Source organism: Strix aluco, chromosome 11, assembly GCF_031877795.1.
Source record: "Strix aluco isolate bStrAlu1 chromosome 11, bStrAlu1.hap1, whole genome shotgun sequence".
NCBI lineage: Eukaryota > Metazoa > Chordata > Aves > Strigiformes > Strigidae > Strix > Strix aluco.
In genome coordinates this window covers 19,627,972-19,644,996 of record NC_133941.1, presented here as the reverse complement: position 1 = coordinate 19,644,996, position 17,025 = coordinate 19,627,972, and the positions used below count along the sequence as shown (strand labels likewise).

The following is a 17,025-nucleotide window of genomic DNA, read 5'->3' as shown; positions in this document are numbered from 1 at the left end:
CACTTCAAACCGCACTGCTTTTTTAAATTTTGACATTTATTTTACCAAAAAAAGAGAGAGAAACAACAGGCAGTTATACCAACTTACAATTTATTATTTTTTTAAAAAATGACATGAAACACAAGTAAAAATAAATACATCATATAAACAACAAATTGTTCAAAGTCTCTGTTCTGGGAGATCAGGCGAGCACATCCCGTTCGACAGAGAAGAGGGAAGCACATGATCATGCGTGGGGCCAACCGACCAACCCACCCTGCTAGCAATACTCCTCTTTCCAACCACAAAAAGACAGGCCACAAACTAAGGCGGTAGTAAAAAAGAAAAGACAAAAAAAAAAAAAAAAAAGAACCCCAAACCAACAGAAAACCCATAATGAGACTCAGTGATGGACTCCTTCAGGCTCCCGTGAATCTGCCAGAGACTCCAGCTCTGAGCTGGGTGCCACCAAGGTGGGAGCCGCAAAGCAGCCGCGGGCAGCGGGCGGAGGCGGTGGTCCAGGAGGCGGCAGAAGTTGCTCTCCCTCACTCACACCGTCGTCCCTTCAACGGGAGCACTTGCTCCGAGTTGCAAGGAGCCATCATCTCACTGTAATCTAACTGGACTACGTTCCCCTTTTAACCTCTGCCCCCCGCCCCAGCCCTCCCACCCCCGGTCCTTCCAAGACTGGGTTAACAAAAGTCATCCCAGCGTGGCGAGAAACAGCAGTTGTGAAGGTATTCACTGTACTTGTCCCCGTTGGCCTGGAAGCCACCCACAAACCAACAGCAATTCTCTTGCATTCAGCCATTTGCTGATATCATTAAGCCGAAATATACATAATTTCTAGTGAAGCCCCCATGGAAATCCCATCCTTTGCTTGCTAGAACATTTGCTTTCTGTGAGTACCTGCATCGACCCCACCAACCTCCCAGGCACTCCGAGGAGCCAACGTGCAGCAGATCCTGCCCACAACGGGCCAGGCTGGGCTGTGTTGCCCCCACCCTGCAGCCCCCCACAATGCCCCGGGAACTGCATCAGTACAGGGGGCAACAAGACCACTGAGACCAGGGCACAGAGCAGCCACAGCCCCCCCACGCCTGCAGCACTATGTCCCACAGTGGTACCCAGCCTTTGTCCGACTGTCCCCAGGAGCAGAAACCTCCCACCCGAGGAAGGGCTGAGGGCTGGGTGCCAACGTGGAAGGCAGCTAGCTGCCCCTGAGGCCCCTGCGGCTCTGCCCCGGCCTCGGCGCTGCGCTCAGAAATCTTCCTTAGTGTCCAAAAACCCCAGCGAAGAGTCCTGCACTGCTGTCCTCAGTGTCACCCGCAGCCCCGCCACAAACTGGCTGCTGCTTCCGTACGGTCATTTGGAGATAGAAATTCAGCGGCAAAAGAAGAATTTAACCCGTGCAGGGAAAGCCCCTGTTCCAGGCTCAGGAAAACCAAGACGGGACCCTCTGCAGCAGAACCACGTGCTGAAGAGGAGAAAAGTCTCCGGAGGGCAGATGAGAGGGAGAGGGAGTCCCATGGGAGAGGGGTTTTAGGGTTCTGACAGGTCCCCCCACTTGGAAAAGGCCCTGGGTAACCCACACACCCTCAGGGCTTCCGTGGGGTAGAGGAAACCCTTCCCACAGCGCTGTGGGAGAGCAGGTGCCTCTGGTGGCCTTGGAGCAGTCCCAGTCACTGTCAGCCCCCACGGGAGCCCCATGGTCAGGGCGTCACAGCTCCCTCTGTGACCACCTCTCAGCCAAGGCTCTGACAGGGCCCAGGAGACCCTGCCCCTCGTTAGGGGGGTGCTCAGGGCTGGTACATGGGGCAGAGAGTTGCCGCCCCGACCTGCTGTGCTCAGGGAGGGCAGCCGGGGCTCTACTCGGGCATTTGCTGTGCCGGGGCACCGTGCTGCAGCTGGCAGAGCTGCACATTTGCCAGCGAGAGGAAGCCCCTCGCAGCGGGTCACATCTGGGGGCAGCCACACGATGGGATGGCAGCGAGGGGTCTCCAAGCTGCCATGGCTACACAGGAGCCAGGAGAGCCCTTGCACCTTGCCCTGGTGCCGGGAGGTTAACAGCCAGCCTGTGGCACAAAGCATGTGCCTGGTGGCAGGTGAGCGCTGGCCGCCTCCAGCTCCTATGGCCACAGGGCTTGGGCTACACTGGGGAACCCCGGGAGGACATCAGACAGCAGCGTGGAGATGTGCCAGGGCCTGCTCAGGAAGCCCCGGGTGTTCTCCTGGAGCAACAAGAGGCAGAGCCCTGGTGCCAACTGCCTCTAGCCAAATCTTCATGCCTTGTCCCAGCACAGAGCCACAGAAAAGCCCCGTTGAGAGAGGACTTGGGAGGGTCCCTGGGATGAACCCGACTACCCTGACCACCACCAGTGAGGAGCAGGGCTGCAGCAGGGCTCTGGAGAGGGTCTGCTCATGCTCCGGCCTCCCACACGCACCCGCAGGTCTCAACACTTGCTACTCTCGACAAGGAAAGCCCTTGCCTAGGTCCATTCCCCAAATCCACCGGAAAACCGACAGCCTCACAGGGATGCAACGGACATCTGGGCAAGCTCGTCATACAATCAGTGTCACAGGGTTGTGCATGAGGTGGACACACAGAGCACAGGAGGGCATGACTCACAGATGCAGCACTGTCAAGTCTTTGGAGAAACTTGCATGAACACCATCAGTTAATTTGCTTTGTTACTTTTGTGGGGGGGTTTGATTTTTATTTCCATGGTGCATCCAAAGACAAGTTGTCCAGCAGTTTGCTCAGAACCCCTCGGTTTTCAACTCCTAGGATATGTTAAAGAAGAAAGCACTATTTTAATGTTTGTTTTTTAAAAAAATAATTAAAATAATTTGCATAGCTAAACTGTTGATCTAAGGCTTCTATGAATGGTGTGGTTATGTTTGACAGACAATGTCCATTAAACAGAGAAAGACACTAGGAAAGCCCCATAACATTTTTTATTATGTTTTTGTAACACACGCGTGCACACCCCCACCCCCTCTCTCTCTCTCTGAGGAAGGGAGGTCCCCATCTTCCAGCACCCCTTTGATGGAGGATGTCAGGACATCCTGCCCTTTCCTACATCTAGTTGGTCCCAACAAACACCAGTGACTGCAGCTTCCACGGCCCGAGAGGTCCCCTGCAAGCTACCACTGCTCCAAGGCCCCGGCCACGCTCCAGGGACATCCCACACAGGCGAGCACATCTCCTGCCTGATGACACCCAGATGTGACACGGAGGTTCCTGGATTTGAAGTCTCCAGACTAACGCGGTCACACACACAGCCACACACACCCGGTCCAGCTGCACTCAGGTAGCCCAACCTCTCCTTAGGAGCCCTGGCGCCGAGGCGAGCAGCCATTGCGTTCGCTGTCGGGGCTAGGGCCAGCCTCTGCACGCCTGTGGCAGAGCCGGGCTGGGCCAAGTGCCGCTCCCCGTGTGGGGAAAGCACACCTCACAGCCCTTCTCCTCACTGGGAACGAGCACAGGAGACTTCCACACGTGCTCCTCCACCTGCCCCAACACGAGAAGAGGACTCCATCCTCCCGCCGGCTGCTGCAGAGCACCCGGCCCAGCTCCTCCCTGCTCTGCCACCATCCCTCCATGGGGCACATCCAGCCAACACGACATGGGTCAGCTACAGCCGGCCCTGCTTCTAGGCTACACTTTGGTCAACCGGCTGCTTCTCCCCACACAGACAACCCAACAAGCAACCACTGCATGATGGAGGCCAGCATTTTATTTTTTTGATATGGAAATTAATTTAAAAGTAGAAAGAAAGAGTCCCCCAAACAATAAATACTATGCCTTCATGAAATAAATTAATGTAGAGATTCTGTGCAGGGGGAAGTCGCTCCAATCACAGCTTCAACAGCAACCGGCACTGGGTCCAGTGTCCCCTCCCAACCTCCACTGCCTGGCGCTGTTCAGAAGCAGCAGCGAGCCCACCTACCCCCACATCTGGTGGGCCACGGTGGGGCGAGACATGGCCTTCACACAGCCTGGCAGGGCTGCGGAGCCGGGGAAGTCACCAGGATTCCCCTCTGACAGCCACCAAGACGTCTGGGATTGCTCCACTCATCTGGCACACAGAGCTGGCATCAGAACCACAGGACCAACCTGCCTTGGATGGGACCCTCCAGAAGGGCCCGGGGGAGCCCCCTGCCAGAGCCCTGCCCTCCTGGCTGCGGCAGGAGCCCGCCTGGAGCCCTTGCTCTAGTTTCATGTGAATTTGAAGAGGATGACAAATTGTTTGTGGGGTGTTTTGTTTCTTTTTTTTTGTTTCTTCTTTTTGTTTCTCTTTTTACATCAATTCCCCCCTGCCCCAACATACACAATGTAGAAGCCCCCCCGCTCCCTCCCCGGTAAAAACACTTTGTCCCCAACCTCTGCTTGGAGTCACCCCCCCGGCCCACACCTCCCAGAGTGAGAGAAGTTCACAGATAAGGCAGTTCATGTGAGAGAGAGCTGGGCCCTGCCAGCGGTCAAGCCCGTGCCTCTAGGCCTGAGGAGGGCACTGACTCGCAACACCAAGCCTCCCCCTTCCAGACAAGACAGAGAACAGAGACAGACAGACAGACAGAGCGTGGAAGGGAGGCACTCATATGGTTTGCATTGCTGCTTCCCTCCTCCCCTGGCTCTTGCTCCCCGGGCCCTTGCAGGTTCACTTTATCCCCCCTCCCATCTCCCAGCCCCTAATACAATTCAGATCCTTGACAGCTAAAAACAACAAAACAAAATGAAAAGAACAAAACAACCCCCACGCCACACCCTTCGCATCCTTCTCCACCCGCTGCTGTGGCCCAGAGGGGAAATCCTGACTCTCAAAAAGGTCCTGCAACTTTTGCCTCCTGGCGGAGCTGAGACCGAGCAGGAGCTGGGCCCACTATTTCCCTGTGATCTCTATAACATCGTCGTCTTTGTCCTCGTCATTAGAGCTGCATCCCACCTCTGGGACCTCCTGGGATTCAAACTGAGGCACCTGGGACCGAAGGAGGCCCCCGGCCGGATAGCCCGAGTGAGGGGACATGTAGCCAGGGTAGGCAGATGCCATGCTCCTGGGAAGGCTGCTAGGCAAGACGGGGGCTGGGAAAGGAGCAAACATCCTGGGCTCGGGCAGGAGTGACTGCGTGAAGGGAAGCGAGTAATTGGGCAGCACCCCCGTCAGAGAAGGGTTTAGCATGAATGAGGGGACGCTGGCGGTGGCTGAGGTAGCAGCAGAAGAGCTGGCGGTGCCGGCTGTCAGCAGAGGGTCAGTAGTCACAGGGAACACCAGATGAGGGTCTGGGAGTAAATTGGGCAGCTGGTAATAAGAGGAGCCAGTGCCCATGTACAAGGAGTTTCCTGGTTGGGAGGCAAATGGATGGGTTAGGTTGTGGTTTAAAGAGACAGGAGGCATGGCGAACCCACCAGAGACGGGGTACCCGTGTTCGTACGGCTGCACGGACGATGGCAACTGGCGCTTCTTCTGCTGCCTGCGGGCTTGCTCCTCCGGAGCCGATGGCGAGGTCGACTTGCGCTTGTTGCCCCGTAAGTCCAACACCGAGTGGGCATCGACGTGCTGGCTGGTGGCCGGCAGGGCTGAAGACACGGAGGGAGCCATGCAGTGAATCCCCACACGCTGCTCGGCTCCTCGGGCTGCTAAGCCGGGCGCGTTGTCCATGCGGGCAGGCTGGCTTTGTGCCACGTTGGTGCTGGGAGAGCTGTGCCGGGACTCCCGGGCAGCCGCTGCCTCCGCGTACTGCTGCAGTTCGCTGATGATCTCAGGGCTGTCGGGGGATATGGGCCGAGTGAGCTCCTCCGCGCTGGGGAGCTGCGGTGATGAGGCACTGTGTCTGCCATTGCTTGTGGACTCCAGTGAGGAGCTCTGGGAGCCTGGAAACAAGAAGATGGAGCAGGTGAGAAAGACAACCTTGGAGAAGAACCTGGGGCCAAGAGGCAACAGTGGAAAGGAAGGTGGGGATAACATGGGGAGATTTCAGGTCAGCTCTGAACACAGGCGTGATGGAATGTGGCCAGGGAACACTGCCCCAGACACTCGGGTAGGAAAGCCGGTGAGCAAGCCCCACGCAGTGCTCGCAAGCCCCTACCTGAGGCAGCTGTCCGACGGTCTTCGTTGCCCTTTGGCTTCCCAGTGGTCCGGATAGCAAAAATCCGCCCATCGCTGGTCCGGATGTACGTCCCTGGGACAGAGGCACAACAACTTCATTCATGGTTTCCAGTCTCAACTTAGGACCCTGGATCTGTGAGCCTGCGAGGCTGCCTGGGCAGGAATGGGACAGCAGTGCTGCGTAAGGCCAGCCCACAGACCATGCAGGGAGATCAGTGCGGGGCTTCTGCCCCCTTCCTCCCTTCTCACTTCCACCCTCCTTCAGCTTTCCTGGGTTGGAGCTCACCCCTTCCCAATGTGCTGCCAGTGGGAAATACGGGACTTCATGCCTGGGCCTAAGATTGCTCTGGGAGCAGTGGGAAGTGTTTGGCTGTCCCAGTACGTGCAGTGGGTGTTGTGAGAATGAGACACCCAGCCACAAAGTTCAACAGCTCCTCTCAGACAGGAGCAGCCACAGTTGCAATGGCCCTGAAGCATCAGCTACAACAGCACACCCAAAGCATGGGCTGCAACAGAGCCACTGCAAAGTCCAGATCTCCTTCCCTTCTTGTTTTTTTTTCCTCTTAAGGAACTGATTCATGCTTTTACATCCTTTCCTTTGCTAACTAGCATTGGCTAGGACCCTATCCACAAGTCTTACCAAGACAGACAGACTTACCTTTTGTCCCTCGGATGATGTGGATGCTCTCGCCAGCACTGATTCTTGCCTGTACATCAGTGGATGTATTTGTACCCGGAATCACAATATCTGGCAGTGTGGGAAGAAACACAACAGTGTCCGTGAAATTACATGTCAGCCACAGTCAGGAGTGGGGAGGTGCACCACCAAACCCCTTTGCTTGCAACACAGTTGCCTCTCCTATGCGCAAGCCCCGTGTTTATTTCTGAGCAGCACAGGAAGGCAGCAGAGGCTCCAACGAAGCAAAAGCCACGCTGCTCTGGCACAGCATCTCCCATGTCCCAACAAGGACAACTGGTGGCAGTACTGCAGGCTCTCTCACCTGGAGTTCACTCTCAACAACCCGCCAGACCCATGCCCCTTGCACACCTGCAGGGAAAGTCCTCCAAGTACAGGGGAACCACCCAAAGGTAGAGAGGCAGTATCAGTGGCTGTGATGCCCGTCTGCCCATAGCCCATGAGGGCATCAACAACTCACCCTGCTCCTCAATTCACCATGGGCATCACAACTCAACTTACTGGGAGCATCAGCAACTCACCTGTGGTGGTGACAATCTTCTGCACAAAGACACCGGCTCGCTGTAGATAGTTGATGGGGAAGTTGACAGCAGGGTTGGAACTTGAGGTTGATCCTGCACCGCCCATGGGGACGTGCCGGGGCATCATAGGAATGGGGGTGGATTGAACTGGGCGGACACTTGCCACCGGCTTGTCCTCACCCTTGAGGGCTGGTCGCCTAGTGAGAGAGGAGGAAGAAAAGTGCAGTGACCCCACCGACAGGGCTAAGCGTCCTCTGCACCCTCATTTCATGTCTACAGCATGGGAAGAAGGGGAAGAGGCAGGTACTCACCAGTTCCTCTGGCTAAAGGCAGGGATGCTTGTCAGACTCTGGTCACTGGCTGGGTAATACTGTGCGTAGGACGGCCGGGTGTAGGGGACGGATGCTCGCTTTTCCTCCTCATAGCTCTTCTTGGCTGCTTTCTTCTCTGCCTTGGTCAGCTTGTGCTCCTTCCGGTCGATCAGCAGTGACTCATGCTGAAAAGGCTCCTGCAACCCCACAGCACTGAGGTTTTGACATCAGCACACCACAAGAGGGAACCAACATGCCCCAAATGGCAGCCACCTCGTCCCTGCATGAGCGCTGTCTCCATCCCAGGCTGGAGCAGGGAAGAGGGGAGTTGGGAGGCAGAGCTGGTGATGGTGAAGCATGCGTGGGGCAACGCTATGGATGTGACCAAGGCTCAGCTTGAAGAGTGACAGAGTCAGCTAAGCCATCACTCACCATCGCCAAGCCTGCCCAGCCAAGGCCACCGCTTACCACAAGCACAGAGCAAAACCCACGAGCCACAGGCCAGGCTAAGAGCACAAGTGCAGAGCCTGCCGAGACGTCACACAGCCACCAGAGCCCCATGACACCTGGCCACAGGCCCACTCTGCAACACCACTCTACCAGTGAAACTCTTCACAACACAGGCAAGTGCTGGCTGGCTCCGCTTTGCTTTAAAGCCATCCCAAGAAAGGAGCTGGCAGCAAGCTGGGATATGCCACTGCCACCTTCCCACCCAGCACCAAGTTGAAGAAAGGGGTGCCCGACAACCTGCCCTCAAATCTGTCCAGGACAGACGTGGCTCTAAATGTGTAGAAGATATTGCAGGGAAGGGCAAGGCTCTTAGGGCCCTCTCTAGAGGATTTTTTACCTATTCCCATCAGCACATAGATGTGTCCTTCTTGTCACCACGTCCCCATCATACAGCCAGACTCCTCCAGACCTCCTGCCTGTGCAGTGCTGTGCCAGCAAGGAAGTAGGTTGGTCTTACCTTGGTGATGAGGTGAGGATACTTGAGACAGGCTAATTGTAGAACAGACTCCTTCATCTTGCTTGGATTGAGGGAGAGCTGAGCAGGGTCGGATTCCTCTTCCACAAAATGCAGCAGGTTCTCCACCTCCCGGCGGGTGAAGTTCAGCACTGGGTTCAGATCATCCACCACCCGATCTGGAAAAGAGAGGGAAAGGAGTGAGCAGAGAAGGGAAGAGATAGGTACTGCTGACTGCTGCCCTTCCTACGCTCCTGTCCCAACAGAGCTCCCTCATTGCAATCTGCACAGCCCTCAGAAGCCTTCTGCAAATGTCAGGGCAGGGGAAAAAAAAAAATCATCAGCTGTGTTCAGGGATGAGCCTGTTTGACCAAGTCAGGCTGACAAATGCTTGTGCTCCAGACTGCACAACAATGCAGTGCAGGTCACTGAGCTCCTGGCATGTAGGAACATGAAGCTAGTTAGGGATGATGTCCCGTCTCACATTGCAAGGCTAAAAACATGTAAGGCCTGGGACAGAACTGCAGCCACGTCAGTATGTGCCCTCTCGCAAATCCCACCAAAAAGGCTCAAGTTAATAACCAGGTGCTGAAATCTACAGAACTTTGTTGAGTCAAAAGCTCAGAAAAGCAGCCACAGTCCCTCCCTCACAAAAGCCTGAAAGTTTTCCTTGGATGTTCCTTCCTGCACACAGGGCAAATAGGAGGACATGGAGAAAACATCTATATCAAGGCTCCTCCTGGGAGCCAAGCCAGCTGCCAGGGGACTCCACCTCGAGGGCAAGACAGCATGCTGAGTCGATCATGCTGGGTTGCTGCCTCTGGAGCTGGGTTTCGAGACAAAGAAGGACAGAGGCAGCAGAACTCTTTTTGGGTCACCACAACCCTCAGCTGCATTCCCTAGGAGAGCAGCTCGACAGTTGGTGCAAGCCAGCACAAAAGATACTTTTGGTACAAGGGCAGGTCAGAACTGAAATGAATGAATTATTCTTGGCTCCTAAGTAAGCACTACCAGTGAAAGGTATCGATATATATCTTAATGTCACTGTTTTCTCTCTTGCTGCTGGAGAAATGGAAGTACAGAGCTATTTAATAAGTAATGCCCAGTTTAAGACAAGTAATCCCCCAGGCACAGGGGAAAACAGGATGACCACCCCTCAAGTCTCCAGTCTCATGCAGCAGCCAGGAGAGTAGCAGGGAAGGTAAATGGCACTGCACTGGGCTGGCAACACAACCCTGCTGCAGGATGCTGTCTTTACAACCCCTACGGCTCTGCCATGAATTTCTTATAGGATCTCACATCACTGCCAATTCATAAACATGAAACACAGCCCTAGGATAGTGTCTCTGTCACTTCATAGGCTGTCTGGTCTTCAACCTTAAAAAAAGAAGTTACAAAAAACCACAGAAACAGGACTTAAAGGAGCTAAAAAAGAGTGAAAGCCAAGAGTGGAGTGCCATGTCCATCCACACTTACCTGACATGCCCTGCTTGGAGATCTGACGGTCATAGATCTTCTTCTCAAGGGTGTAATCAGAAACCAGTCTGTAAATGTGGCACGGCTTCTTCTGCCCATAGCGGTACACTCGGCACACGGCCTGGGCATCATGGCATGGGTTCCAAGAAGCGTCAAACACCACCACTCTGTTTGCTCCAATGAGGTTGACACCCAAACACCCAGCACTGGAAATAAAAGGCAAATTTCAAATTGCTGCCTTGGCCAATTTTCAAAGCTTCTGGACAGGGGCAGCCATCACAGCCAAGAGTCCATGAGGTGTCTATGGAAAGTTCCCTCCAGTCATAAAGGCAACTTCAAACCTGTGTTTGGTTTCCAAGACTGTTGTTAAGTTGTTGCAGAGGACTAAGGCTAAAATCCTACACCCCTAGGGAATTCAGAAGCAGATGGCACTATCATTCCATAGAGTCTTGAGACCATGTTAGAAAGGAAGTTAAGAACAGAAAACCCATATGCATACAGAGCATCAGTGTGAGTCCTCCACTGTGCCTTTCTGCTCCAGCCAGCTTACCGTGTGGACAAAAGGAAGAGCCAAACAGAGGTGTTGCTGGGGTCATTGAACTGGTTAATCAGTCGTTCCCTTTCCGAGGCAGAGGTGCTGCCATCCAGTCCTGAGAAGGAAATTAAGGACACATTTAAAAGCTCTGTATGTTTGGGGGAATTCCATCAGAACAAAACCACTTCCCAAACACTGAGCTTTGGCACTGGTTCCCAATCAATTCTAGGTCTTCCTCAACTCATGCACTCCAGGACCTCAGTTGGACCACTCTGTACCTAATTTGCTCAGCCAGGTTGGGATATTTTCAACTAAAAGATCAAGCAAAAGATAACTCAAGCTTGGCAAGGCCAAGACTGGAAGTGCTATAACACACCTAGCCCATTAAGGCTCCATATTAGGCAAGACAGACAGCAAGCCAGAGCAGCAGGGACTAAGGTCTCACATATGCTGGAAGCTCAAGGAATCAAGAGAAAGAATAATTGTTAAAGCCATAGACTGGATCTAAGCACAGAGAGTACTGGTCTAAAGGAATGCAGAAGGGTGTCATGTCTCTGTTCCTGCACAGCAGCTTGCTTCTGGCAGCTCTGCAAAAATCAGGAACACATACCTACTGCTTCTCTCAGGTCTGGCCTGTAAAGTAGCCACACAAAGCAACAATCCATGCCAGAACAAGACTTAAAGTGCGGAAGAAGGGAGGAGGAATTCACAGCCCCGAGCTAGTGAAAGTGTTCAACAGTGATTCTGGTTTGGGAAGCAAGATCTAGAAAACAGCCAAACAGGAACCAGAAAGTATCTTTTACAACTTAAGAAAGCACTAGTCTGTGAGACATTAAAGATGTCTAACATCTTCTGAGTAAGATGTCAAAAAGAGGATTTAGAAATATCAGTTAGTTGCTATTAAACTGACACTGTCTTCCCAAGCAACTAAAGTAAGAACAATCTGAAAGAGACCTCTTCAGAAGAATGCTTCAGAAGAGCATTTTCACAGCCAGGGACAACTACAAGAAGATGGTGGGTCACTTTCAGGAATTAGTCCATCTCAGAGGATCAAACAGTGTCACACCAAAAGAGAGGAAGATTGGTTGCACTCACTGTAATAGTTGATATTTCGGACCCAGTTGTGAACTCCTCCATCTGAGCCTGGAGGACTCGGCATTGGCCTCTCTGCCAAAAACTCTTCAATGACGGATAACGTGGACAAGCTCTGGCTGCAAAACCAAAATCTCTGTTCAGGAGAAATCCCCCACAGCAGCAAAAGTGGAGCATCAGAACTCTTCCCAAACCATGACAGCACTGAGGGTTGTCAAACCCTGCTTGTGGCAGCACACCTCTCACTAGTAAACTTGACAGTGGCAGAAGTATAAAATCCATGGAAGAAAACCAGGATCTAATACAACAAGGGAGAAAAGGGGAACTACCACACCACTCACCCTGTGTAACACCCTCCTAGCACCAGGAGGGGTTCAACTGCTCCAGCATTTAGTGACTGTAGGATCAGCTGTTGATAGTTTGCTTACCTGAAGACCAAGATCTTGTCTCCAAGCTTCACACTTTCCTCAATTAGGTGGAACAGTAACACCATCTTGGGTGAGTTCTCCAAGACTCCCGTCTGGTAATTACACAAGATGTCTTTGGCCTACCGAGAAACGGGAGACTATTACAGGTGGAGTTGCTCATTCCCTGTTTAGTTCAACAATCCTGTCTCAAGGTGAGAGAAATAAGTCATTGCAGAGAGGTTATATACATCCAGCCAGGTCGAGGTGACAACGTTACTCCCAACTACTGCTGCTACCTCCCATTCCAGAAGCTCCAAATGACAAACTTCTTGTAGTATGGATGAATGAGCATTCTCTTCACCTCTCATGACTCTCTACTTTATCTCAAGACCTCTCCTCTAGCCCACTAGATTTACCACCATCTTAACTAGATTAAACTTACACTCTAACACCTTTTTTAGAATAATAAAGTCCACAGCCTTTTTGGTCAGATGAAAACAATGGTATAAAAGAGTGCTGCCTGCACTCCTGTTTCATCAGAGTCCCAAAACCCCTACCTGCACCATGCAGACATGCTTATCAAGATGCTCTGTGGTAGTGTAAAAGTAACAGAAATCTCCAACTCTTAAATAGTCGAGTCTTTTTTTTTCGCTCTACTTCAGAAAACTGTCCTAACAAAAAGAGGTGCAGCCTTTCAGAGTAAGTATCTAGCCTATGCTTATCATAACTCTCCAAATGAAGAGTTTTCCTGCAGTGGTACTCACCCACTCGTAAGTAACGACCTGATTTGCTCTCTCCTGAAAAGGGTTGAAGCCAACGCTCTGGAGGAACTTGCTATTGGTAGCTTCTCCAACTGGTGATGCCAATGCATTACTCTCTGTTTTGACTTTAATTCCCTGAGGCTGGCAGCGGGAATTAGTACTTGCTGTGCCAAGGTCATCCACATCCAAATCCTGCTCGTTTGCCAGATTCTCCTTTTGCAGAGCTTCATACAGCACATCTGGATGGTTCCAGATCTGAAGGGGTAAGAAAAGAAAGTGGTTAGGCCTAAGCTGGCCTGCTGCTAATCGGTGACTGTGGACTGAAAGCTCCCACAGCTATTCAAAGGAAAGAACTAATACTTCAATCTTCTCCTCACCATCCCCACATGGAACTGTAAGGCACTGCAGGGAAAACCAGTCTGACTGCATTAAGGTAGTGAAAACAGAAAACATGACTCTACCATAACACAAGGTATAAACCATCTTAACCAAGGCTTTCCTGACTTTAAAACTGCCAGGTTCTTTCCCTGAGAACAAAGCAGAAGGCCACTGTGCACCCCACACAGCACAAATGCAGAGGAAGCTGCTTGTTTGCATTGCAGCAGGTAAATGGTTAAGGTATCAGCCCAGTACTGGTTCAGCTGAAGGCAGCAGGTTTCTTGCACAAATCTGAAAAAGACATTTAACATCCCTGCATCCCAGTTCTGGACATGGGGATAACAATTCTGCTGGGCCATTGCAGAGCACTCTGAGGATAGATGTGCCTGGCCAACCATGCTTTTACCTCCGGTTTTGACTTATATTCCTGCCTTTCCCTTACATACTACAATATTTCTTTACATCTCCTGACAAAACCTACCTTACAACAGACACAGAAAGCTTTGAGTGGGTTCAGTCCCAGCCAGCCACTGTTGCCTGCATCTCGGAACCGGTTCATGAACTCCGTATAAAGGGCCCGCTGGATCTTTGATAGACGTACCAAAATGACGTGTTCTTCCTTAGATGGGAGCTGAACCTTCAGCACATTGTGGCCTCGCCTGTGGAGAAAATAAAGAAAGAGAGATAAATAGAGGGAAGGGAATTTCCCAATCTGATCTCTCTGTGGCTGCCTGTAGGGTAAGATTTTGACTTCTTGCCCACCTGGCTGCAGGGAGAAAGACCTCTAGTTGTATGCTTCTCTACTGCACAACACTTCCGAGATACTCTCCCTGCAGCCAAATACCAACCGTAAGCACAATTACAGAGACCTCAAATGTTACAACCTTCTAGCACAGGTCACAGAGTTAAGAGGGTGATGAAAGTCCTGTTTTCCATAGCAGTTGAAAAACAGAAATAAGACCTAAGATCTCTTTTTAGCTCTGCCAACGACTAAGACACTCCATTCAAATCACTGGTCCAGCAGCTTAGAACCCTCATCTGAGAAACAGCTGATGTGTTTCCAGAGTGGTAGAGACACTGTCACTTTTCATAACTGAGGATTCATGAAACACTTTCAGACCCTCAGGCAGAGGATGTCAAAAAGTACATATCCAAATTAACTATTAAGACATCAAAATAAATCTGAGGTCACTCTGGTGCAGTTAGAGGTGTTGCTCTCCATTATCAGAGTTTGTGGTACCAAACCAAACCAACTTTACTTCTACCCTCAAGGCAAAACAGAGCCGTAAGGACCACTTTGCAGTTGACAGATTGAACAAGACAGAGATTCTGAGAGAAATATGGAACTGCTAACCCATGAATCTCCTCTGTGGTCTTCTCTGTATGCTTAAGATCCTCCCACAAAGGGCAATAAGGTACGTGTTTAAAACTCAAGCCTAAGAAGCTGCATCGATGGGCTGAGGCCAATTGTATGAGATTCAACAAGGCTAAGTGTTGGGTCCTGCACTTGGGTCACAACCACCCCACCAACACTAAAGGCTTGGGGAAGAGTGGCTGGAAAGCTGCCCAGCAGAAAAGGACCTGGAGGTGTTGGTCAGCAGCTGTCTGAATATGAGCCAGAAGTGTGCCCAGGTGGCCAAGAAAGCCAATAGCATCCTGGCTTGTATCAGAAATAGTGTGGCCAGTAGGACTAGGGAAGGGATCATCCCCCCATACTCAGCACTGGCGATACTGCACCTCAAATACTGCGTTCAGTTTTGGGCCTCTCACTACAAGACAGACATTGAGGTGATGGAGCATATCCAGAGAAGGACAATGAAGCTGGTGAAGGGTCTAGAGCAGAAGTCCTGTGAGCAGTGGCTGAGGGAACTGGCTCTGTTTAGTCTGGAGAAAAGGAGGCTGAGGGGAGACCTTACCACTCTCCACAACTACCTGAAAGGAAGTTGTAGTGAAGCTGGTGTCGGTCTCTCTTCCCGGGTAACAAGGGATAGGACAAGAGGAAACGGCCTCAGGTCGCACCAAAGGAGGTTTAGATTGATATTAGGAACAATTTCTTCACCAAAAGGGTTGTCAAACATTGGCACAGGCTACCCAGGGAAGTGTTGAGTCACCACCCCTGCAGGTATTTAAAAGACATGTAGACGTGGCACTTAGGGACATGGTTTAGTGGTGGACTTGGCAGCGTTAGGTTAACAGTTGGACTCAACGATCTTAAGGGTCTTTTCCAACATAAATGATTCTATAAGACAGCATGATTAGCTGTACTGCATAAACTCAGCAAATAAGCAGACTAATCCAGGATGAAGGAGCTGTTTGCATGGACTACACCATTAAGAACTCGTTGTGGACTCACCGCTGCACAAAGCCTTCCAGCAGGCTATGCAGGACATGACTGCGATACCTCATGAGACGGACATCTTGAGGGGTGCTGTCAATACACTGCCCATTCAGGATGGGGCGCTCAAACATGTTGCTGAATTCCTGCCGTGAGCCTAGAAAGTCAGGTCGGACAAAGTCTACCATGCACCAATACTCAATGAGGTTGTTCTGGAGCGGGTAGCCAGTCAGCACTACCCGCCGGCGGGAGCGGATGTTCTTCAGGGCCTGCGAAGTGCTGGCATGGCAGTTCTTTATCCTGTGGCCCTCATCACAGATAACCACATCTGGGCCAGGGCGAGACAAAGCCTTCTCAATCCCTGAGGACAAGGAACATTAAATGTCAGTTAGAGATGAGTAAGACAAAGTTCTAGTTTTATAGGGTCACCAACTTCACAGAAAGATAGGTAGTTCTGAAAGACAAAAAAACCCCCAGTATTCATGGGTGGCAAAGAGCAAGGCTGATAAATAAAACAGGAAATAAAATGTGACTAGACACTAGCTCCAATTTAGCATAATGTGGTAATGACCAGACATGACTGTCCCTTGATTTCTGCTCAATGACCTGCACTACATCAAGTTGGGTGTCTTGCATCACATCAGACTGGCAAATCTCACCCAGACAAATCCCCGAGTTCAGTGTACTGCCTTCCGTGCTTACTTGCAGCTACTACAAGAAATGAAAGAATCAACCAAAGCTCCACAACCTTCTGCCTCCAAAGACACAATCCTGCCCAGCAAAGTTTGATCACGGCAGGGATGCTAAAAGCAAGTTATAGGTTGTTTCCCTGTGCTGCCAGAGTTGATATCCAGCTGGACAACCAGATCACGCTCGCTCTCTCAAGGACTGGCCTCCCACCTTTCAGAAGCTCTTGCTGCCGGTCTTCCTCATCCAAGTCAATAATGACAGGGACAGCTTGTTTCTTTGTTTTCTTTTTCCTGCCAGTGGCAAAGGACTTCTTCAGCGAGAGGAGACGGTACATCTCATATCCCATCAGCAGCACACCACCTTCTATCACCCAGTCATTCACCACCTTTGCACGTGCAGCTGTTGTCCTGCAAAACAAGCAAACAAATAAACAAACCAACAAAATAAATAAACCAACCAAATAAACCGTAAGCTTTCTCTCCAGTTTCAGTTTGGGCCACTGGATTGGAGTCTGATGAGAAAAAAGACCCATTCAATTAATTAAAGCACTTTCTCACATCAAACCAGAAAGAGGAATACAATGAAGTTTCTTTAGGAGACAACCTGGTACAAAAGAAAAGAAAAAAACCCTTTTATGTGCCACAGGTAACAGGGTTGAGAATGAAATCCTTACAGGAACTGAGCTATAGAAGTTTGTCATGTACAAAAGCATATCAAACTTGAGAGTATCCTTTTTAAAGAGCTGTTGAGGAGACTGCCTCTGCAAAAA

The 17,025-nt window shown here is 51.2% G+C and overlaps 1 protein-coding gene across 4 annotated transcripts in view; it reads right to left on the bottom strand.

Moving 5' to 3' along the window:
* Nucleotides 1-73: 73 nt before the first annotated feature.
* The window catches only part of RAD54L2 (RAD54 like 2), a 71,886-nt gene continuing 54,934 nt past the window's right edge, over nucleotides 74-17,025 (bottom strand). For 3 of the 4 annotated variants that reach the window (XM_074836508.1, XM_074836510.1, XM_074836509.1), the window contains 14 exons: nucleotides 16,467-16,663; nucleotides 15,585-15,927; nucleotides 13,713-13,890; nucleotides 12,857-13,108; nucleotides 12,114-12,232; nucleotides 11,689-11,804; nucleotides 10,609-10,708; nucleotides 10,059-10,264; nucleotides 8,586-8,761; nucleotides 7,619-7,815; nucleotides 7,308-7,504; nucleotides 6,748-6,837; nucleotides 6,070-6,162; nucleotides 3,702-5,854 (listed from right to left, as the gene is read on the bottom strand). In XM_074836508.1, the coding sequence (XP_074692609.1) occupies nucleotides 4,866-5,854; nucleotides 6,070-6,162; nucleotides 6,748-6,837; nucleotides 7,308-7,504; nucleotides 7,619-7,815; nucleotides 8,586-8,761; nucleotides 10,059-10,264; nucleotides 10,609-10,708; nucleotides 11,689-11,804; nucleotides 12,114-12,232; nucleotides 12,857-13,108; nucleotides 13,713-13,890; nucleotides 15,585-15,927; nucleotides 16,467-16,663 (3,253 nt within the window). In that variant the 3' untranslated portion in view covers nucleotides 3,702-4,865. Of the gene's footprint in view, nucleotides 2,764-3,701; nucleotides 5,855-6,069; nucleotides 6,163-6,747; nucleotides 6,838-7,307; nucleotides 7,505-7,618; nucleotides 7,816-8,585; nucleotides 8,762-10,058; nucleotides 10,265-10,608; nucleotides 10,709-11,688; nucleotides 11,805-12,113; nucleotides 12,233-12,856; nucleotides 13,109-13,712; nucleotides 13,891-15,584; nucleotides 15,928-16,466; nucleotides 16,664-17,025 lie in introns of those variants that run through there. The other variant, XM_074836511.1, reaches the window with a different exon arrangement.